Genomic DNA, 24252 nt, shown 5'->3' on the forward strand with positions numbered 1-24252 from the left:
GACTTGAGCCGAAGTCAAATGCTCAACCGACTGAGCCACCCAGGTGCCCCAAAATGTCCTATCTTTAGATAGTAAACTCATGTAAAGACCACACCAGCCAATGACTGGCCCTTAGGGTCACCTGAGCACCTTGTCAGATCAAAGACCTCTGAATCTGCTAGCCTTTGGCTCTGTGTATAGTTTTTGTCCTTGGGCACACGAAGTGCGCTGAGGCCAGGGGCATAAGCAACGTCTCTCTAAAGAGTGTAAGGCAAATAGGTTTCATTGCATAGTCATGACAGAGCGTTGGTGGCTGCCTGGAAACCTGCTGGGGGCCTTCTCTCAGCACACAGGAAAGAACCACAGCAGTGCGGATGCCACAGATGCGGGACAAGGATGACCTTCATCAATAGTGTCATTTGTAATATCCCAAGAAATGACCTAACTGAGGAAGCTGATTCCACCTTACAAGTATAGTCTCAGGCCACAACCAGTCTTAGAGATAGAATTCCTGTATTTCAAGCTGTTTGGGACCACACTTCTAATCATCTTCAGTTGGGAGCATTTAGGGATGAGCAGATGAATTATATATGGATCATAAAGCTTAAATATGATAGTTAAAATATTCCTGGATTCTAGCCTGCCTCTATTATTTTACTTTTCCAGGCTTCTGTTTCCTCACCCTTTATGGGATCCCTTAAAGGGATTACCAATGTCCCTTCGTCTAGGCCATTCTATGCCTTCAAGCATTTCAAAAGTAACAGGCCAAAAAAAAAAAAAAGGCAATATATACAAGTGAAGAAATTGGACTCTGGTATGTTCTTCAGTGAAACAGAGGAGGATACCGAAAACTCTGGTTAAGTCTATGCCAGAGAATGCAACCGCTGTCTGCTCAGCCGCGGAAGGAGATCAGTAGACTTCTCTGTGCTCCCAGAGATAAAAATTCATGAACGGCTTCACAGAGAGGTCAGGGAACTCCGCTCCCTCAGCCAAAGGGAAACTGCTCACCACTGCTATTCTCTATTCTACTCGGTCTGCCCTTGCCAAAGTCAGCAGACACCTTCAGGTTAGCAAATCCAATGGTTTCTCTTTGTCTTCATCTTATTTCTCAGCTGCATTTAACACAGTTGGCACTTATGCCTGGAAACACTGTCTTTCTTTGGCTTCTAAGGCATCCCTTTGTCTTGACTCACCTTTTACCTGCCTGGCCACCTCTTCTCAGCGCCCCTGGTTGGCATCTTCTCTATGTCTCCCACTCTAAATCTTGGAATACCCCTAGGGCTTGGTCCTCTACCCTTATTCTCTTCTTTCTTTGATATTATCTCCCTAGCTGATCCTCCAGTCCTGGACATTAGTTCCATACTGATAATTCCCAAATATATGGCTCACACCCAGACCTCTACTCTGAACTCCAGACACCCATAACAAATAGTCTACTGGACATTTGCACTTAAAACTCTATGAAAGGCCTCAAATGTAACATGTCCGTATCAGAAATCTTATTTCCCCTACCCCCACGAGGGTCCTTCCTCATTTTCCTCTCTCACTCCTCTTCCTCTCCATAAACGACATGCCACCTGTCCATCTGCTTAGGCCAATTACCTAGAAATCATCCTTGATTTCTCTTACTTCCCACATCCATTGTGTTAATGAATCCTGTTGGCTTACCTCCAAAATATAGCTCAAAACTATTCTCTCCACACCTCTACCAGAATCGAAATCACAGTTATTTCTCACCTACATTACCACAAAGGCTGGCTTCCTAACATCCATTTTCACTACACGTTTATTCCCCACAATGCAGCAGAGTGATCCTTTTGAATCAGAATTCATACTGAAATCTCGCCGATGGCTGCCCATTTCAACTTGAATAAAATGCAAATTCTTCACCATGGCCTGAACACCTCTCCAGGGTCTGGCCCTGACTACCTCCCGACCTCTGCCTTAGCTCACTGTTCTCTGGCCACGCTGACCTTGGTGTTCTCCACCTCATGCAGTTTCCCCCTGCCTCAGGGCCTTTGCACTGCTGAGACCACCCACCTGGTCTACTCCCCGCCCTTCCTCACTGGTGCGTGGCTGCTCCTCCTCCTCACTCTATTCTCGGTCCACTGCCACCTCTCCAGAGAACCTCTCCTAACCACCCACTACAGCACACTGTCCCACCCGTCCTGCTTTCCCATCACCGTCTTTCAAATTGACCTCATTTGTTTGTTTATGTGCCCATCACCATAATTCCCCACCAAATTATAAGCTCCACAAGAGCAGGGTTATGCCTGGTTTCCAGATTCTCCCAAACCAAAGCACTAGCCCTTCTTCACTCAGAAGTCAGAGTAACAAAACTCACATCAGGTCATTACTTGCTCAAAGCCTCCAGAGGCTTCCCTTCTCTCTCTGAGTAAAGTCCGAAGCCCTTCCCACGGCCTGTTCTAGGCTGATGCGGTCTGGCCCCTGGGCTCCTATGAGACCTCGTTGCCTCTCCCTACCTCCCCCTCACTTGGCTGCAGCCACATGGACCTCCCAAACACACCATGTGCTGCACTCACTCCCTCTCATTCCAGCCTCCAGTCAAATGTTTCCTTTCCAAAGATGCCCTTCCTGCACATCTGAGCCAAAGCAGCTACCCTTGCCCTGTCCGTTTCTTGCCCTAAAACCTAGACCATCTGCCACGTCACTTAGTGTGTTGCGCTGTCTATTTCGAGCTCTCCCCAGCAGGACCACAGACTCCAAGTGAGGCACAGTATGATTCTGCTCACTGCTGAATCCCTAGCACCTGGCATATGTAGGTCCTCAGTACACACTTGTCGAATGAAGGAATAACCTGGTCTTGCTGAAGACGTCGAAGTCTTTCTGAGTCATGCCTGTCTAGGTAGATTATACCCAAGCAGTTGGAAGGTTTATTCTTATCGAAATTACTCCTTCTTTTCAACAGTCTAGGTCCAGAGCAGGAACACCTGTACTCCAGTTAAGACAGCCACGCCTGGCTGCCCAATCCCTCACTGGCACGGTGCCAAGGACAGGCACCTCTGTCCCCCGAAAATTCAGTTTCTAGTCCATCTGACCACTTGTGGACCTGAAGCTCATTTTCAACTTTTGGTTCTGTTGATTTGGGGAAGAAATGTCTTTGGAGAGAGACTAAAGTTCCCCCTGGAAGTGGTGACTATTCCATTGAGCCTATTTGCTGGAGGAGAAGCTGCCCAAGGTATGCTCGGACCCTGGACTTCTGTCTTACTTCTGCTGTGCGCAACGGTGCAGCGGCACTCGGGTTAAAAATTCCTCATTTGGTTGAGTCTTCAATGTCCCAAACACAAACAATGAAAACAGCATGGAAAAGCAGGTTTAACTTAAATGAAAGTAAGTTAGACCTGCCGATCTTTTTGGTGGGCATAAAGCTTTTTGTTGGCTGTGAAACGTAATGGCGACTTCAGATATAAACATAATATGCTCAAAATTAAACTCTTCTTTTCCCTATAATCCATCACCTATGGTCCAATTAATAAACTCACAAATATTTACTCGGCTTCCTGGTGTCTGACTGGCCCTGGTGGAGGGGTGGGGAGAGTGTGGAAGACATCACTCTCTATATACACGTATGCACACATTTGTATATCTCATGATCTGTTCTTTCAAAACAACTGTTCTGATTTCTTGAAATAACAAGAATAAGGAAGGGGAGAAAATAACAAAACGAAAGAGCAGTTCCAGGAACTTTAAACTCTTAGACAACCCAGGGCAGTTTTTAATTTAGAGCTGAGCTTCTAAGAAAACTGTCCCTGGTGGGCACTCCACTGCTCAGGCTGGTAGGGAAGCTGGACTCTAGAGGCCCTTCCAGGCTTAGATGGGCGTGACCAGTACAGCTGAATCAACATCTTCATGGAGAGACTGACAGCAAGAAAGGACAAGAACTTTAGTCCATCTGATCCATCAATGAGCTCTGAAAGGTAACATCTCACTGGGTCATCAGTGGCAGATTTAGCTCACATGAGCCAGACACCAACCCCACAATCCGTTTGGTCAGCATGTTTTAAGGGCTCCTAACGGGCTGGGAGCAGGCAAGAAAGGCCAAGTGCAAGGGCAGAGAGTATTTATATTGAGAATTTTGATATTTTGTTCACTATAGAATTTCTGTATTACTTTTATATTTTTAAAATAGACATTTCCCTAAAGAAGATGTGCAGATAGCCAATAGAGACATTAAAAAAGATGCTTGATGCCATTAATCATCAGGGAACTGCAAATCAAAACCACAATGAGGTATCACCTCACACCTGTTAGAATGACTCCTCTCTAAGAGAAAAGATACAAGTGTCAGTGTGGATGCGAGCAAAGGGAACGCTTGTGCATTGTTGGGGGAATGCACTCTGGTGCAGCCACTGTGGAAAACAGTATGGCGGTTCCTCAGAAAATTAAAAATAGAAATACCAGGGGCTCCTGGGTAGCTCAATCGGTTGAGTGTCCAATTCTTGATTTTGGCTCAGGTCATGATCCCAGGGTCGTGGGATCAAACCTCATGTTGGGCTCAGTGAGACTGCTTGGGTTTCCCTTTCTGTCTCTTTCTGTCTCTTTCTCTCTCTCTCTCTCTCTCTCTCTCTCTCTCTCTCTCTCTCTCTCTCCCCCCCCCTCAGTCTCTCTCCTACTCATGCGCACACGCACACACACTTTATCTCTTTCAAATAAAACAGAAAATAACAAAAAAATCAAATAAAAATAGAAATACCATATGATCCCGTATTTCCACTTCTGGGTATTTATCCAAAGAAAGCAAAAAGGCTAACTCAAAAAGATACATACACCCCTATGTTTATCACAGCATTATTTACAGTAGCCAAATTATGGAAGCAACCCACGTGTCCATCAATAGATGAATGAATAAAGAAGTTATGAAGTGTATACATAATGAAACATTATATATGTATATATGTGTGAATAAATATGTACACAGATTATGGTATGTATATATACAATGGAATATTATTCATCCATAAAAGAGAATGAACCCTTGCCATTTGCAACAACATGGATGAAATGTGAGAGCATTAAGTGAAACAAGTCAGAGAAAAACAAATACCTTGTGATCTCATTTATATGTGAAGTCTTAAAAAACAAACAACAGAAAACCAAGTTCACAAACACAGAGAACAGATTAGTGTTTGCCAGAGGCAGAGGGTGAGGGGAAGGAGGTCAAAAGGTAAATTTTATTTTATTTAATAAAATGATAATTAAATAAACCACCACCAACAAATATTATATATCTTGATGAGTGGCTTTTTTGGTGTCTTGTTAATGTGTGCACACAACGTGAGTGCCTCACTTGCCTTCGCCTTGTCTCAGACCGATCGATTATGTGCAGAGCACTTTGCAAAAGCATATAGGGGATTAAGAGAAGGAACCAATGTGGAGGTACCTTCTAGAATCATGGCATGACTGGAGGGAAAAAGTTATGTCCTTAAATAAGACCAATAAAATGAAAGAGGGTTAAGCGATTTAAAAGGGGTTAAAAAAATAATGATAGTGCTTCTATTTTTTTTAACGTTTATTTATTTTCGAAGGGGAGAGAGAAAGAGCTTGAATGGGGGAGAGGTAGAGAGAGAATGGGAGACACAAAATCCGAAGCAGGTTCCAGGCTCTGAGCTGTCAGCACAGAGCCCTACGCAGGGCTCGAACTCACGTACCATGAGACCATGACCTGAGCTGAAGTCTGAGGCCCCAAAGACTAAGCCTCCAGGCGCCCCTAATGACAGCGCTTCTACAGGGCTGAGAGGTAGGACAGATGCCATGATAAGTCTTCTCACTCCATCTCTGCCACTTCTAGCTGGGTGACACCAGGCAGACCATTTAACCATAGGAGACTTCCGTCTCATCTGGGAACTGGAGGAAACGCCACCCACTCCAGAGGGTGATTGTGTGACGGGACTAAGTTAACGTGGGCAGCGCACGCAGGAACTCACGATAAATGACGGCTGTGGGTCTAAGTGGGCCTGGGGAACACAGGTGTAAAGTCTTGGTAATGACACTGGCCATCACATACCTCCACAGAGAGAAGGGTTCAGAAATGCAACATGTTACGTACATTTTCACAAGAACACGTGAGAATTATAACCAGACACTCACACCTGTAATCTGGCAATTTCTTTTCAAATGGCTTCAAGAGCCCCATGCTGGGTTCTGTGTCATTGGCAGTGTGAAAGAAAAATCTGTGATAAGGGAGAATGTTTTCCACGTGATCTGGGGTTTGATTGCCATAGTGGATGTCAGGTATCAGCTTGGTTTATCTTAGGAGAAGAGAAGAAAATTGAGACAAGTGTTTGAATAATTCACGCACAACCCACAGGAGGAGGAAGCAGCCAATTTTCTGAAAAATCACTCAAGACCACAGACTAGCTGCGAATTTACACTTCACAAGCGCACACTCACACCTTCTTACTCATGTTGGGGCAGCGTCTTAGAATTTTGTTTCTAAATGTTATATATCTTCTCTTTGTTGTAGGAAATTGCTTTCTACATTTGTCAAAAGAAGAAAACAACATCCCAAGTCTGGTAATACATCCCTGCTCTCCCAGGGGACACTCACTCAAGTCAGCAAGACAAAGTGACAGCTGGTGACACCATCACGGCGGAGCCAAAGTGTAACTGAAAAATTCACTTTCTCTATCTGATGCGTCTGCCCAAGCATGTCCTTGAGGAAAAGACATCACCTCTGGAGGGGTCTCTGTGATGCTTGGGCTCATCTGGTATTTCTTTTCAGTCAACAATCCTTCATGCATTTGGGCTTCATGCATTTCTAAGACAACATCTTCGCAGTGACTAAGATTTGTTCATCCATTCATCACATAGTCACTGAGTGTCTTTCAGGCAGCACACACTGTGCTGAGCACAGGGGAGTCCAGAGTGACACATGAGAGACAGGTTCCTTGCTGTCCACAAAGCTTGTGGTTTAACGGAGTTGACAGATGATAGATGTGCAATTAAATACACAAGAAAACTATCAGAGCCACCGTGCTCTAGAGACAATGAAAATACGGCGATGTGGTAGCGACCATGAGGAGGTCAGACTTGAGACAGGGTGCTCGGGGAAGGAGGCAACGTTTGAGCCGAGGCTGGGATAATGAGAGGGGACAGCTAGGAGGTGAAGGTCTAGGGAAGACGGTCCTAGGCTTGGGAACCACACACCTCACCTACTTCATTTACCAGTGAATCAAGGTATACTTGCAAGTTGGCTACCAGGCATGGTGGTGCAGGCTACATGGGGACGTGGCCTTGATCTTAGCTCTGTTAGCATCTCTTTGAGTTCACAGAGCAGTGAGCCACACTACACAGTCCCTGGAAAAATCTACCCTTCAAGTTTTGAGTACCTAAGGAATGGAATAGAGTGTGGGAGCTTTCTCTTCATTTCGACTTTATCAAAGCTGGTTTGGGAAGTAGGATATGGTAATGGCCTTTTGATAATGGTGGTTGGTTCCCAGAACGAATGAGGAACAGAGTAGTTTCCAGCATGGAAGAGCAAGTCATGGAGGACTAGAAGGAAAGAGGGATGGCATCATGCAAGGTGAGGTAAACAGGAAGAGTTCAATAAACCCTGACCAAATGCCTACTATGATGAAGCCAAGTGCTAGGGGACACAAAACGATTCCCAGGCTCAAGGGAGATTAGGAGAGTTGTTGCAGAGGGATGATGGCAAAGACAAAGAGGCCAAAAGGCTGGTTGAGGTGAAAAGTTTGTCAAGAGTCAACACAGGAAGGGTTGGAATCCTATTCACTCCTGGAGGGTGCCCAGTGAGCAGGCACTGGTTTCCGGGCAGACATATGTGGATCCCACCAGCCCCTCCTCTGGCTGTGTGACCTGGGGCACACTGAGGAATCTTGCGGGTTATCAGGTGCTACACCTTTAAAATGGAGACAGGTAGAAATCCTACAAAGCTATCAGGAGGTTTAGAGATAACATGGGTGTGGCATCCATAACACAGTAACTAATGGTCGTTGTTACCATACCAAGGCTGAGGTTCTGATTGATAAGTACTTTTCCATACTATATTATTACGGCTCTGCAGAAGCAAGTGACTAATCATTTAAGAGTTGAATACTGACCCTCAGCACGGTGTCTGAGAGGCATGTTAGTAGACAGATACAGAACCACTGATCTAGGGCTAGGCTTTTACTGCTGGCTACTCATGATTTTACTTTTTATGTTGTCAAAACTCAAGATTGAAAAGCAGGCCTTTCTCTAGCTGAGTTAGAAGGCTTTATCAAGGGGTCAGTTATTGCCCAAAGTGACAGGATGCAGAGCCCAAAGAGTGGTAACGGTGGCTGTCCACTGCCGTCCTCAGCTTGCATTCAGCCGTCTGTAACGTCTGCTTCCTCTCTGAGCCTGGGCAAGAACCGCTGTGATCCGGGACTATGCTGTGCAGCGGTCCTGTAAGGCAACCGTCCTCACTGCTTGCGACCAAGGCTCCAAATTCAAACAAGATTAAGAGCGCTCTGGTCATTGTGCGCATGCGCATGGCTTGAGGCAAAGAGACAAATACCAGGTTTACTAACGCCCTTTTCCTTCTGCATCCAACTCACCCGTTGGAAGACACTGCACACTTCTTCTAAATCAGGTCCCTTGTTTTCCCGCTTCCTGCCTTGTCCCCTCCCGCTCCTGACACTTGACGTCACCTAAGAGTCGTGCCTCCTTGGTCACATCCCACCGTGTTTCAAGGATCATCAAGAAGCCTCCTCTCACCCACTCAGTCCCATCCTTGCCAGCTCTCATTAGCCTCTGAACTCCCAGGACCCTTTACATCTTCCTTGCTAGGCGCTAGTCTCAATGAGAGATGAAATAGATACTGTTCATCTATCTGATTTCTTCTAGTACATCGACAAGGATCCCGAGGGAGAGCACCTGTATTCGTCCTTGCCTAGCACAAGTAAGCAGGTGTCAAATGAATAAAATTAAGCTAAAGTATCACTCCGCATAACAGGCCACAGACACTCATTATCTCGCGGTGTCTTAAAACACATGTTCCCATCCCACGGAATAGACCTGGGATAAGTTAAACTCTCTAACCCACAGAGTCTTTGCCTGTTAAGACTCATTGGGTTGTTGTTAGAATTAAATGAGTGATGCATGTTCATATCCCTGGGGTCATCAGACATCACCCACTATGGAGTGAAAAGAGAGAGAGAGGAAGATGAGCCTTTATCCCAAAGATCTCATTGTCCCTCAGCTTGTATGCTATCTCCTGCATATATCTCCACCAATTTGGGTCCCTAATGTCTTTTTTGTGTACATCAAGCAAGCAATTATTACGTTTTTCTTTTTTCTACCTTCCTTCCTTCCTGCCTTTTTTTTTTTTTTTTTTTTTTTTTTTGCAGGAGGATACTTGACTCATTTTCAGAACAAGACAAACAAGGTTATCAAGAAACACAAGTTCTGCTGGAATCTGTCCAGAGAGTGCAAGGGCGGTCATGGGGATGCTGTGAGTGACAGACTCTCATAGAAGCTCCCAGAATAATCTCATTTAGAACTTGGAACCAGGCAGGAATTCTTCTGTTGTCCCAGGGCCCCATGCCATTTTACAGGAAAAGATTAATTTTGTATTTCCTCAAATTAGAATTTACTTGGTAGTAGGGCCCTTGTGTATGGAAGAAGCTAGAAGAAATAATGTCCTTACTTGGTTCTCTTAGTTACTCACATCAGAACTCAAGTGGAAACGTGTCTTGCCTCAAAGCGTAGTGAAAACAAGTGAATACTGTAATTGCTATATCGTTCAAAGAACACAGGCTACGGCCAGAAAATCTCTTAGAGGGGCCCCTGGGTGGCTCAGTTGGTTAAGTGTCCACCTCTTGACTTCGGCTCAATTCATGATCTCACGGTTTGTGAGCTGGAGCCCACGTCAGGCTCTGTACTGTGTCAATGGAAAGCCCTGCCACCCAGGGTGTCTGTGACCTGAAACTTATATTACTTCTGTATGCCTCGCTTTCCTCTACCCTCAAATGAAGATGAAAATAAGATTCAACTCAATGAGATGTTGGGAGAATTAAATAACATCACACATATGGAACGGCCAATAAACGAGGGAAATTACTCCATAAGAGTTACCTACTACTGTAACTACTATTATCATCTCTATTACAAAGATCCTTTAAGACATCATGCCAAGGGAGAGTGGGAAAACAAAACTAAAATAGCAGAATGGCTATTTTCTTAGTCCGTGGAGACATATGCAGGTTAATATTCAGGCCCCATCAATGGTTTGTTCCATGACTTTGGGAATGTTAAAAAAAATCTATAAACCCCACTTTTCTCATCTGTAGTGAGTGTTTTCCTCATTGCATCTTTATAAAAAGTCAATGAGATTATACATGAGTGACATCCATAATAATTGCTGAATAAATGTTATATAAAATAATTCATTATTCATTTTTCTTCTAGGTTTTCTGACCCAGTGCCGTCACAATCAGCCAGTGCTCAGTAAGTCATTGCAAATACCACTTTGGTCTTTGAGGACTGTTTTTTTTTTTTTAGCGACTCTGAAATGAGATTTAAGGATAAACATAAAAAAATGATCACTGATGTGTCCATTCTCAAAATACTTAAATAAAATATGCCAGGCATCATCCTCAGCGCCCAGCTAAAGGTAGTGCGATGTGGGCAAGTCATTCTGGAATGCGCCCAGGGTTGGTGATGGAAACTAAAAGGAGATTGGAACTCTGAATTCTTGCAGTTCTCTCTTTTTTGCTACCTTTGTCAAACGTCTCCCAGGAAAGTTTTTAAATCACTTGAGGTTCAAATGCGGTGTCTTTTGTCCATGACCGTGATTGACTGCACATTTGAACAGGATGATAGTGAATATTCTCTGTTTTTCCAAGACCCATTAATTTTCTAAGAATTCTTAGACTACTAGGCTAATATTATGCTCAGCAAGATGTCCTTCATAAATGTGTCTAAACTTATTTTATGACAGGGACACCATCGCAAAATTATGAATGACTTCCTGATAGCCAAAATGATAAATGAATGGAGCTAATTAAAATTATAAATGATTTTACACCCTGTTCATCTTCCAGCAATTTTTATTTGTAAGTAGCTGAGTTTGTCAGAGGCAGGGGCTTGACATAATTTCGGAGGGACAGAGAAACTTTCTTAGCAAATGAACTGTCTGTCCACTTCGAGCTGTCAGACAGATAGTTTCCCTTTATTTTCTCTCTTAAAAGATGCTTGGTACCATACCTGACTGATAAGAGGTCCACTTGGCTCAAACATGAACATGACATTGTTGGTAACTACTGAATGCATTCTTTAAATGGGGGCGTGGTCTAAAAGCCTGGAGTTTATGTTCTACAACAGCCAGAGTGGCCTTTTAAACTCAGCACTCTTTAAAGCACACGTATGTAGAGAGCAAAGAGGTCCTAGTCCACAAGCCCAAGATTTAAAATGAATCACACTTCATGTCAATACTATGCATCTTTATTTTCTTTTTATAAATATTTTTTAATGTTTATTTATTTTTGAAGGAGAGAGAGACAGAGCGTGAACAGGGAGGGGCAGAGAGAGAGAGAGAGGGAGACACAGAATCCAAAGTGGCCTCCAGGCTCTGAGCTAGCTGTCAGCTCAGAACCTGATGTGGGGCTCGAACTCACAAATCATGAGATCATGACCTGAGCCGAAGTCAGATGCTTAACTGACTGAGCCACCCAGGTGTCCCTCTACTATGCACCTTTAGATATGTACTCTCCAACATGGTTTCTCTTTTATTATACAATATTTAACAGAGAGCTATGTATAGGTAATTTGTTGACTTTTACATTGACAACAAAGATGAAAATCTGCAGAGCCAATCTATAACCTAGGAAGCATTTGGGTTTTTTTCCCCCCAGCTATTCCTAAGTATCAAATGTGAGTTCAAAACAGTCTGCTCCCCATTGTTGATTCTTAAAAAAAAAAAAAAAAGAAAAAGATATCAGTGTTTAACTCCGGTTGTCCTCATCAGAATTTGTGGAAAAAGGAAACCATCTTTGGGAACAAAGGTGTGATTTCAGATTCAGGATTTGTAATGGGACACCAAGGGGTTTCCATAAAGCTTCTATTTTAAAATGCACTAATACATGGTCCTAACACCTTTCAACGAAAAATTCTCTACTCTATTATCTATTTTTAATAAAGTCACAAATATAGAAGAAATCCGCAGAAGCTTAAGAAAAGAAATCTTAAGTTATAGTTCCAGACAAGGTGGTCTTAGTCATAAAATATTAGTAAGCAGAGAAGGTAGCTTCTCGGTGAAGTTAAACATATTAAAGTCATCTTCATTTATAAGCATGGCCCCAAATAACACTTCAGTTCTCCTTGGCAGTGAAGCAGAAGTTTGTCAAATAAGGAATGGAAATTTTTCTAAGCATGGCGCTAGTTCCGTGTCACGCTGCTGTATAGCAACACTGCCATTCTGTTAAAGTAAGAGAAAGAGTAAGCATCGAACTTCTTGTTTGGAAAGGCAACTGGCTTGCCAAAACACATTTATCTATGCACTCTTCTGATTCTTTCACTGTCGGAATGGATGAATTCGAAGTTTAGGAGTACTCCTTAGGACTGCCAAAGTATCTTAGGTCAAGCTATAAATTTTTCCCCAAGTTCTCTGCCAAGATTATGCAGAGGACTGACAAAAGAATCCTTAAAATAGTTCCAAAAGTAAACTTTCATCTGTTGTGAACAAAAATGAGGAAAATCACGTTTCCTCTCTCTGCTTGATGCCTGCTTGATTCCCAAGGTCACCACCGCAGGGCAGGTGCACTGGATGTGGTGGGGGCCCAGGACCTCAGAGCTGGGACATGAGGACCTTGTCGATATTTTGCATGGGTTTCCCAATCTTTCCAGAGAAGCGTAAATCTTGCAGGTCAGTCCTCCTTGGGTTTGACCTCTGCAAGTACAAAGGCATCTCCTACTCACGGATGGGAGGGAGCCCAGGGCCAAGCGCAGCTCAAGTTGTGGCAGCAAGGTGGGCTGGGGTCATTATCCTGACTCTCCAGTGTGCTGCCCTGGGCCTGTTACCTTAATCTCTCCGTATCTCATTCTTTCTCATCTGCATAATATGGCAGTCACTGATAATATCCACCCCCAGGACTGTTGTGCAGGTCAGAGATAAGGACAACAAATGTCCCTTGCACGCGCCATGAAATGCTACCTGTGGGTCACAGAGCCTGTGTGAGAAGCTGCTGTATAACTATTTCATCAGGTTTCACGTCACACTTGTCACCAGGAACCACTCTTCAAAAGAAATAGAATATACGTTGCCATTAAAATTTCCTTGTACGTAAAGGATCGCCTAATACTTATGAAAGGTTTGCTTTCGGTTTTTACTAAGTCGGTTCCAGGATGCATCATAAGTACGACAGATTCAGCCCAATCTCCTTCATCCTCTGCAGTTACAGTAGAAATAAGATGTTCTGCTTTTTGAAACTGACACTCAAGTGTTACTGGGCCATTTCATGGACGGCTGCTGGATTGCATGGGTCTGTGAGATTTGTGTATTCTTGACATGTCTGAATTATTCAAGTGGAAATTGAGTCTAATGCAGAGCTAGTGAGGACAGCCTCCTTTCTCCACAGACTTTTTTTCTTGCTGGCCCTTTCCCCTTACTCCATAAACTAACTCAAGGCTCCCCTTCCTAAAAAATAAAATTAAAAAAAAGCAAAACAAAATAAAGACAAAAGCCTTTTATCTCAAGTTTCTTGGTAGGTCCGGCTGAACCTCCCTCTAAGAAAAGGAGAACACCCAAATTTCTTTGCCAAGAATTCTCTGCTGTCTGCACTTTCCCCTCATGCTTCCACCAGGGTATTCTGGTCTGTCCTCCTCATTCCCTGGAAACCACAAAGTCAAGTCCAACAGGTTAAGTCCTCTGTGCATACCTCTGTGCTGCCCTGGGCCCTGGCGGTCACATGCTCCTCTTGAAACTTCGAACTGCTTTGGCTTCCGGTGACCTGTACTTCCCCAATTCTCTCCACACACACCTGGTCCCTCCTGTATTTCTCATTCCATCACCCCCTCTGGATGCCTAATCTTCACAGTGAGGTCAAGGCTCCACCTTGAGATGGTGCTCCTTGGACGGACTCGTCCCTGCTCAAGATTTCAACTGCTGTCTTCACGTTGAAGATTCTCAAGGCCATAGTCCTGCCCAGGTTGTACCTGACCTTCAGATTCTTGCATCAAAGACCTCAACCTGGATATTCTCTCAGCTGATCCACTGGACTGTCCCCTACTGAGCCTCCACATTGCCAGTCTTATCTCCCTCAAACCGACCTTCCTCACAGCTACCAGATTGGTTAGGAGGCCACTTCAGTATGCACTGTCCACAGGGATAATGAACAGGCAGGTCCAGCAGACCAGTAACAAAGTCACACAAATGGTTCCTGCAGAAGGGTCTTGCCTACACTTTGTACTCGTTATTCTTGCCCAAATATAGCTCTCTAGACTTTCCATTGATTCTGAAAGCTGATACCGTTCCAATAAACTTCTCTGCTTAATTTAAATAGCAAACTTATGCTGTTTACAATGAAGATCCTTAACTAGTGACCAGTTCTGTTTGCTCCCTACCATAATTACAGATTTGTGCCTCCTCCTATTGGTCGATGGCTGCCAAGGGCAGGGACCATGACCATGTATGTGCTTCCTGTTCTCTATGTACTCCAACTACTAATATAATGCCTGATGGATTGTAGGCACTCAAATGCACATTGGTAGAATGGATATTCTTAGATGCTTCTTCTGTAAAATGTATGATTCATTCATGACACTATAAAGTTATGGTACATTTTGTTTAGTTGTGTTATCTTATTCTTTGCCTCAGAATCCCCCCCAAACACAAACCACTTATTAGCAAAGTAGAGGATGCAAATATTCTGACAGATCTCACTAAATCACAAGCCCAATCCTTTGGTTTCCTCATTGGCCACATCCATATGCAAGGGCTTCTTCGAAGAGCAGACAAATACCTCTACCTGCTTTTATCCATCAGGGCCGCTACTCTTGGTGTCTTACATTTGAGTTCCTTTGAAAAAACAGCTCTCAAAAGCTAGCTCAAAGTCTGATAATCTTCTGCTAAAATTACTTTATAGACGGAGCAGGGTCATTCTCAAGGTTGCATTGTGATTGTTTCTGATGACAGAGGATCAAGGGCCTTAGGTAGCTCTGATGAGTCAATAATCCAAGGGCTATTTGTCCCTTGGCATGTCAGAGATGGAAGAGACCACCTGCAGGCGAGGCAAGCTGAAACACTACTTCCCTGTTACACTTGGAAATTAAACCACCTGCCTCCAAAGTCCTTGAAGGCCTACAGTAGGATTATTAAACACAACCTCTTTTAACACAGGGGAAAATGTCAAGGGTTGTCTTTTTTTTTCCTATCAATCTCAACAAGGGCTTTAGAGATTGATTAAATGTGAAGTGTTTGCTGATACCACATGCTGTTTGTCGGGCATTATGGAGAAGATGTGATCCCTGTTCTCAAAGATGTAAGGCCCTGGCCAGGTGAAGGAGTAGGGATCCTGACAAGGAGGGGCTAAGGAGAAGACACACAGTGGGAAGTGAAGAGGGCCAGGGGAAGGCGGGGAAGGAAGACGTTCACCTACCGGGGAAACCCAGGGAATGTTTCAAGAAAGAGGAGGACCTTGGGGCTAGTTAAGCATCTAGCTCTTGATTTCAGCTCAGGTCATGATCTCACGGTTGGTGAGATAGAGCCCCATACCGGGGCTGTCAGCACAGAGCCTGCTTGGGATTCTGTCCAATTTCTCTCTCTGCCCCTCCCTGTCTCTCTCATTCTCTCTTAAAATAAATGAATAAACTTAAAAAAAAAAAAAAAGCTGGACCTTGAGGCATAGCGAAGAGTAGGATTTCAACAGGCCAGGATGGAGCAGGGGAATAAAAAAGCAGAATACAGACATGGAGAACAATGCAAATGGAGAAAAAGCCAAGAAAGAAAAGAGGGTGTTAACAGCACATTAGGGATTAATGGGAGGGAAAGGAACAGATTTAGGATTTGGGACAAATCACGGGGAGCCTTGAGTGTCACTCTAGGCACTGTGCACTTTGTCCTGGCAACTGATAATCAAAGGATTCTTTTTTTTAAGTTTTATTTATTTTGAGAGAGAGAGAGACAGCATGAGTCGAAGGGGCAGAGAGAGAAGGGAGATAATCCCAAGTAGACTCTGAGCGTTCAGTGCAGAGGCCAAGGTGGGGCTTGAACCCATGAAATGTGAGATCATGACCTGAGCCTAAATCAAGAGTCAGACATTCAACTGAGACACGCAGGTGCCCTGGAATCAAAGGATTCTTAACAAGAGGGCATTTCTTTTTTCTCACATCTGGAGGGGTGGGCAGTCGTCCTTCCAAAGCATTATCCTCAACCCTGGGCACATAGGAGAATCACCTAGGGGGTTTGTTCATTTGGTAATGTTTATTTATTAACAGTGCCAGGTCTGGTCCTATTTCTGGTCATATAAATCAGAATCTCTTGGGGTAGCACCTTGACACAAGAGTTTTTAAAGAAATTTTTAGGTGATTTTAACATTCAGTTAGGGTTGGGGACCTAACTGGATGGCTTAATACATAGGTATGAGAATATTCTATAAATTCTTAATTTTGTTGGGAATGCTTTGCTGACATTACGTAAGACATTATGCTTTGCTTAGCTAGGTGTGTCCTCATGGATACAACAGAAATTTCTTTAAAAAAATTTTTTTAATGTTTATTCATTTTTGAGAGATAAAGAGAGACAGAGTATGAGCAGAGGGGCAGAGAGAGAGGGAGACACAGAATCCGAAGCAGGCTCCAGGCTCTGCCTTATGCAGGGCTAGAACCCACAAACTGCAAGATCATGACCTGAGCCGAAGTCAGACACTTAACTGACTGAGCCACCCATGTGCCCCAAGAAATTTCTGATCTACTGTGAAAGCTCCTCGCTTTTAAATAACTTCCTCATTTAACATTAGCAATATGTTCATCTGTGTTAAGCACTACCTTCTTCCTGTAGGTATCTCATATATATTACTGGTAATTATTGATATTTCTCATATATATGATATATATAGACATACTTGATATATACAGATATGATATAAAATTATATATATTTTTTGGCAGATGTGAAAATCAGGCTTGAACAACCAAGATGCCAAGACGTGTAACTACCTACTGGTCGTGTGTATCAAGATACCCATCTCTTATATTGACGTAATGGGGATTCACTTAAATTCTTAAAATTCAAATATTATTTAATAAGAGATAGAAGTAGGTCTACTGCTGGGGTGACCTAGCAAGGAGGTTGTGCTATTTTAAGAACCAGAAGTTTTTATAAATGCTATATGCCAAGATGCAAGTCACAAAGCATGTTGACCGTATGCTCGGGGATTTGAAGGAGGCAATGAAAGCAGAAAGTCCTATGACGAGGGACTCTTTCTTTCCTCCCAACATATGGTGACCACAGCTGACTTGTGAAACTATGAGAGCAGAAGCATCCTAAAACTCCTAAGGTGCCTCGTGAAGAATGAGGGTAGGAGCTGGGTGGCCACTTCCTGTTGGGCAAGTCTAATTTGAATAGGGCCAAAACCCAGATGAGGTGTTGACCTTGATAGGAGGGGCGTGGCCTGTCAGAGCCTGGGTCCAAAAAAGTCAGTCAAGGTAGGGAGGAGCAGGCAGATATAACCAGTCCAGGCAGGTTAAATCCCAAGCTGAGAAGCCAAGTAAGAGAACCTGAGAACCCAGACTCATTGATAATGAGGCCAAGGGTTAGGGACCTGCCCAAGGGCTTAGGGGATGAGAGATCAGTTTGGCTAGGACGCTCATAAAAGACTCTACAGCCATCAATCAGACAGATGAAGAATTACCTTTGAAGGGGCAGAATGAGGCATGAGCACAGACGAAAAGTATAAGGGCTTTTCAATCATCCGATACTAGATTTCTTCATCCAGTAAATTTATCCATTCAACAAATATGCACTGAGCATCGCCTATATGCCAGGCCCTTTTCAGGCCCTCTGAAAGAGTGAATCAAAACACAGGAGGGCATAACTTGTTGCTGGTTACGGGTTTGGTAGGCCAAAAGCACTGTGCCTTTGGAGCCCATGTTCTTCCATATTTTCATTTAATTCTCTGATGAAGACTTTCCAACATGTTCTCATTAATACACCAAAGCTCTAGGGTCCAGGACCCATGGAAAGGTGCAGCAAGGCTGGAGCAAAGAACCAGCGGCGAGCCAAGGAAATGAGGCCTTGTCCCCCGTGATGTGGCCTTGGGCCATGACCACGGCTGGTAGGCTGTCTGGGCCCCAGTGTGCTCCTCCGTAAGATGAGGAGGTTGCACTGGAGGACTTCCGAAGCCCAATTCTAGATCTAGGATGCTGGCCAGGGCCAGGGCGGAGCCACCTGGGCTCAGGCACAGCACACAGCAGCTATGGTCAACCTGAGAGCAGCATCAGCCAGGGCAGCCCCAGGGAGTAACCTGGCCATTTCCTGGGATTGGCTGTCCCTCCAAGGGAGATCCAAGGAATACCCCAGACTTGTGCTGCTTTCCAGTCTCTGGACACAGCCTGATGGTGTGTTTCTCCTTAGAGGGCACTGAGAGACCGACAGGCAAGGGCAACCTGGGTCCAAGCAGGCCCATGGGGGCAGAAACCGCCTGATGAACTTGTAGCGTCGGGGAGGGGGGGATGCCGAGGCGATTCCCCCAGAGTCAGGAAAAGAGCTGTAATTCACAGGAAGGGAGGACTAGTCTCCCTCTTCCAAGAAGGCCACTTGGGATCCCAGCCAGACTTTTGTCTGTAGCTGGAGTATCAGGTGGGATTTATCACTTTTAATAATAAGTGGCACATGACAGAGCACAGAACTGAAACCCAGATGGCCAAAGTAACTGCAAATGTCTTTAAGAGAGAAAAAATGGTTTGGATAAAGAGCGGGGGCATCAGAAAGACATATGCGCATACTTATAATGTGATGTCAGCCCGCTCTACCGCATCCCCCACACCACCCCCTGGTAATGCCAAACCTTGTAGCCCGCCTTCCTGTCTCAGATAGCATCACTCGCTCTGAGGCACAAATACCATCCACAGTCTTCCCTATTAGGCAATTTCTCGAACCCTGACCCCCACTGTTGTGCAAAAGATGCGTTCCCTACAAACACTTTGAATTTCCTTGTTTATCTCCCCTTTGCCTAACACATTTATCTGCCTTCCTCTTCCACGGGGCTTGGTGTTCCCAGCTTCCAGTTAAGGAGTGGTACCTGGATTGGGTTTTTACCTCCCCCTCCCCCTCAGTTCCTCCAATGGCTTCCTTATAGAGTTAAGTTAAAAATGCTAAGCCAAGGTGTCCAAAGCCTAGAGTCGAGCCAAAAGTCACCTGATGACTCACTTGGTTGTGATTCTTCCAGTATGAGGCCAATGTACTGGGCTCCAAGAATCCCCCGCCAAAGGGCTTCTGCCCCCACAGCTGGCACTGGGAAAATGGGACCAACAGTCTCAATTTCACCTGAGGACCACAGTCCAAAGAGCTCCCAGTATTCTCTGAACTGTGAATGAATAAACAAGTTGTTTTTTTTTTTAAACAGGATGAATGAAGGAATAAGGATTTTTATAGGATTAACTAGATCTCTTCTTTCCTGGACTTAATTCAAAACCTAAAATATGGAAGTGAATTCCAATTTGAGTTTAACATAATCTCACTTTCCAATTTGAGTCTAACATAATCTCACTTCCCTTGACAAATTAGAGGAAATAAAAATATTCTCCAAAAAGCCTAGAGGGAAATTTAAAAGAATTGGGCAACCATTGGCCAATCTAGAAAGCAGATGAGGCTGGACTGCAGCAGCTAGTCACCAGCGCCAGTGCACCCCCCCACCCTCGGTTCTGGGGGCGCTCTCCACTGTGGTACACAATCCAACCAACAACCTGGTCAAAACTCAGCCATCCTGTGCCCAGTGGAGGTCAAGCATATTTCAAGATGGCTATGAACTAGAGACAGGAATTGCTATTGGAGACTCTTAAGAGACCTAATGCTGGAAATACACCAAAAGAGCAGACCTAATACAATTTGGGGGCAGCGAAGAGACATTCTGAGCAAGGGCCTGATACATCAAGGGCCAGATTTGATTTTCCTGTGATGAAATTCTAATTCGCAGATGTGTTTCCCTACTTAATTCCCTGCACTGGGTTTCAGCGATGGTGTCCTCACTGCAAATTAACCAACTGACCGAGGACACACAGAAAGTGCCATTTGTATCCCAAATAGTGGTGGGCGAAGGTATCTGAAACCCACAACTTTCTATGGTGGATCCAACACACAGAGGCGGAGGGAAGCGGTCTCGGGTTCCTGCCGCAACATGAAGGAAACCTGCAGAGAGCCTTGGGAACAGCTTGCCCAACTGCCGATTTTATCACCTTTAATTGCCCAACCTAGAAATGGGTTTATAACGGACATTCTTAGTGATGGCCTCTTGGCAGGCGCACACCTCACTGCCCCTCCGGAGGGTGCTTGGTGGCGTCCAAGTTCTGGCCTTTGGAAAACATTGCACTCCAGCCACTGAGGCCCACCCTGCCCCTTCTCTTCTGCCTGGAAGGCTCAGAGGAGAAGGAATTAACTTCCCCCTAGCCAAGCCAGTAGTCCTGATCCCGAGCCAGAAAGCAGTGGCCGTTAGAAGCAAGAAAGAAAGCAAGAAGGAAAGTAACAGTGCTTCCATTATACTATTAAACCATAATCACCTTTTCCTATTATAAGCATCTTCCTGTTTTCCCCGAAGGGGCGCTGTTTAACTGCCACTGCAGCAGTCCAAGCCAGCAGTCCCTGTGGGCCTGGAAGGTGGGTAAGCTCGGCCGGCTGTGGCAAGTCCACTGACCCGGCAGTCGCAGCCGGCTGTGAGGGGCCACCCTGCTGGGGGTGGGGGCTCCTGGACTGAGCCTCCTGGATCAAGGGGTGATGGTGACTTCCTTCACCTGGGGCCAGAACTAGGGTGAGGCAGGAGGGGTGTTGAGGGCACAAGATTTAAGGAGGTTTTCGCTCTCAGCATCATGCCAGTGGCCCTTTCAGTCCCAGCTCTGTCGGGGCCACCAGCACTGGGGGACATGTGTGTGTGTGCATGTGTGTGTGTAAAAACACACTGTGGTCCGTGGTTCTCAAAGCCTGGTCTTCAGACCAGCAGCAGCACCTGGGAACTTGTTCGAAATGCAAATTCTCAGGCCCCCCGAAACTGATATTCAGGCGGAGGGGCTCAACGACCTGTGTAACACGCACACCAGGCAATTCCTATGCAGCTTAAGTCTGAGGAGCTTGGCGGCGCTCGGGAATAATGCCCGTCACATGGCCAATGTCCAGCGCTCTCTCAACCTGCTTCGCCCACAGCAGGAACAGGGAAAGAGTGGCGTGGCAAGGCAAGAGAGACCTTCCCAAGGCCATAAGCCGGGTCGGAATCCCTCAGATACTAAGTCAGGAATTGCTTTTCCCCAGTGATCCTGAAGTAAACTGCAGTAGTCAAGACCTGGCAACTGCTGGCAATAAATAAAGATTCCCTTGAGGCTCTTCCCCTTAACTAGACAGCTCAGGGCCAGCTGCTGAGTGACACGAGGTGTCATGGGCCAGCCGTTTGACCACTCTGAGACTGAGATGCCCACCTTTGTAAAACGGGGTAACTTCACCCACCTGTGAGGGTCCAAGAAGCCAACAGAAGCCCAACAGAAGCTTGGGCCCCGAGCAAGCGGTGGTGTCCGGCTGTGCGTGCTAAGCAGGGCTGTGGGCTCCACCCTGCTCAGGGGCAGCCAGCTGGGACGCCTGGGGACAGAGGACAGCTCAGAGGGAAGCTGATCTCCTTTCAGCTGCAGTGTTTTTAAAAGGAGGCTATTCCCCAATCCAAATGACCTGGGGCATCAGGCTTCTGCAACAGGGCTCATGGAGTGGGGGAAAAAGAACGAGAGGGTGTGCTCCGGGCCTGCAGAACTGCTTGTTTTTTCTTTCTTTTCTTTTCTTTTTTCTTTCTTTCTGTCCTTTTTCTTTCTTTCTCTTTCTTTCTTTTCTTTCTTTCTTTCTTTTCTTTTCTTTTTCTCTTTTTTTAACCATATAATGAAGGGTAAGAAGAAACATCTGAAGACCCACATTTAAACTGTCCCCAGAACCCAAACAGTATGTAGTGATGAGACAGTAACCAACGCCTGCCAGCCCAGTGACCTCAGGCACATAGTCATGGACTCGGTTTCCTCTTTTGCTAAGTGTTGATTACAAACACACCGAAGGACAGGGATGAAATCAGCACCAACCCCGAAGCACGATGTAACTGTGAGGTCTTAGCATTGAGGTCTCATCCCAGAATGACGGAACCGCTTCTGCAGTGTGGGAACAGAACTAACATCAATCCAACTCTCCCAGCTCACAAAGGAGTCTTCTGAGGACCAGAGAGGCTGAGGACCCGCGGCGGGCACACAGCTGGCGGGTGACCATCAATGGCCGTGTCCCCTTTCTCCCTTCCATTAGGAAGTGCTGGGAGGTGGGGGGAGGGGGGGGCAATAATCTCAGAGCCTCCACCAAAGGGCCAGGTAAACAAAGGCCGTCCCAGCCCCCATGTCATCCTCGGCCTCGCACAGCAGAGGATTGGAAGGAGGATCCGTGACTCACACTTTTCCTGGGGGGGCGGGGGGGGGGAGGGGATTTAACTCCAAGATAGCATTGCCCTTGAGAAAGAGCCAACCAGCGAGGAGAAAAGTTCAGCTCGGGGGCCCGCGTGGCTCCGGAGCCCCCTTACCTTCCTCATTTAAAAACCAGGGCTGGAACTGCAGCACCGAGTCGAAGCCACAGGTGTTCTCTTCGAAGGCGCAGGAACCCGCGAGCAGGTCCAGGGCTCCCGCGAGCTGCAGGGCTACAGGCACAAAACGAGTTGCAGTTGGGGCTCGGCCTGGGGGCGTCTGCACCAACTGGGGCGGGGGGCGGGGGACGGGGTGAAAGTGAGGGGAATGCACTACCCCTCCCCGCCCGCGGCGCTTCCCAGGCGCGGCCCCGCGCGCACCCGCGGCACCACCCCGGGCTTCCCAGAGGGTCTGGCTGGCAGGGAGGATCCCGAGGCGCCCTCGGCTAGCCCGACCCGGGACCGCAGGCCGGCAGCCGCGGCTGCGGGAGCGGGTCGCGAGAGCGCCCCCCGGGGGTCCCCCTGGGTCCCTGCACTTACCTTGCATCGCCAGGAGGACGCCCCTTAGCAGCATGGTCACGCTTCGGGGAGGGAGGACGACCCGAAGGGGGTGCAGCTCCGGGGGAGGGGAGCGGGCGCGCCGGGGAGCCGGGGAGGGACCAGTCGGGAGGCCGGGCGTGCACGCGGAGCGGCTCGGGGAGCGGAGCGGAAAGCTGGGGGTGCCTGACTGGGGAGCGCCCCTGGACCGCGTCCCGAGTGCAGCCGGCGCGGCGCACAGCTGGTCCCGGGCGAGGATGGGGCCGGGCGGGAAGGAGACGATTGCACACTTCTGAAAAGCCAGCTAGGACTGGCCGGGAGAGGAGAGGTCGGGATGCAGGGCTTGGGCTCAGGGTTTTAAAGCTTGGGACCAGACGTCTTGCAGATACTTGGAGGGGGCAGGCCTTCCAGCAGCCCCTCCGCTGGGCAGGGACAGCAGGCGCCCGGCCCCGCCCCGCCCCTCCGCGGTGGGAACCAGCTTATTTCTGGGGACAGCTTCCCCGCATCTGGCACACCAGGGCTGCAGGCTGGCCCTAATTTTAACTACTTCTCCCCAGAATGGAAAAGGGTGGAATTCTCCGAGGAAAACCTAGAGGAAAGCTTGGAAACTGTTTGGTGACATAAGCTTTGTATCTCGGGACCTGTGCTTCGCGACCCAGTAATGCTAAGCCGGGAATACCACCCCCCCTTTTTTTAGCAGTGGAATGTCTGGCATGCCTGGTGCTCAGCATTCCCTCTGTCCTGTAAAATGGGGGCATTCCTCCTCTCCAAAGAGCCGTGATAAATTAGTAGGTTTCTAAATTGGCATGTGGGGGTTGGTTGGGGCTGGTGATGTCAGGACGGGGTTACAGGGAGCGCTCTGAGCACCAAGCACCAAGCACCAAGCACCAAGCACGTCTTTAAAAACTTCTCTTCCAGGAAAGAAAGTGGTGGGGACTTTGTTTTTTTTCCTTCTTAATGGTCTTTGCAGTTTTGTGCAGGCAATTTTGTGCCTATTGGCAGTGGTTCCAGAACGTTTGGGGGTGCTTCAGAATCCCCTGGAGGGCCCCACCTGTCAGAGTTTCCGATCTGATAGGCCTGGGGTGGGGCCCTAGATTCTGCACATTCTTGCCAGGTT

At 46.5% G+C, this 24252-nt stretch overlaps 1 protein-coding gene across 2 annotated transcripts in view; it reads right to left on the minus strand.

The window, feature by feature from the left end:
* MAMDC2 (MAM domain containing 2) overlaps positions 1–23660 on the minus strand; it is a 152936-nt gene extending 129276 nt beyond the window's left edge. For both annotated transcript variants that reach the window (XM_029920793.1, XM_029920794.1), the window contains exons 1-2: positions 23139–23660; positions 22719–22832 (exon numbers count right to left, since the gene is read on the minus strand). In XM_029920793.1, coding sequence (XP_029776653.1) covers positions 22719–22832; positions 23139–23172 — 148 coding nt within the window. In that variant the 5' untranslated portion in view covers positions 23173–23660. The remainder of the gene's footprint in view (positions 1–22718; positions 22833–23138) is intronic.
* Between the last annotated feature and the right edge of the window lie 592 nt (positions 23661–24252).

Source organism: Suricata suricatta, chromosome 13, assembly GCF_006229205.1.
Source record: "Suricata suricatta isolate VVHF042 chromosome 13, meerkat_22Aug2017_6uvM2_HiC, whole genome shotgun sequence".
Taxonomy (NCBI): domain Eukaryota; kingdom Metazoa; phylum Chordata; class Mammalia; order Carnivora; family Herpestidae; genus Suricata; species Suricata suricatta.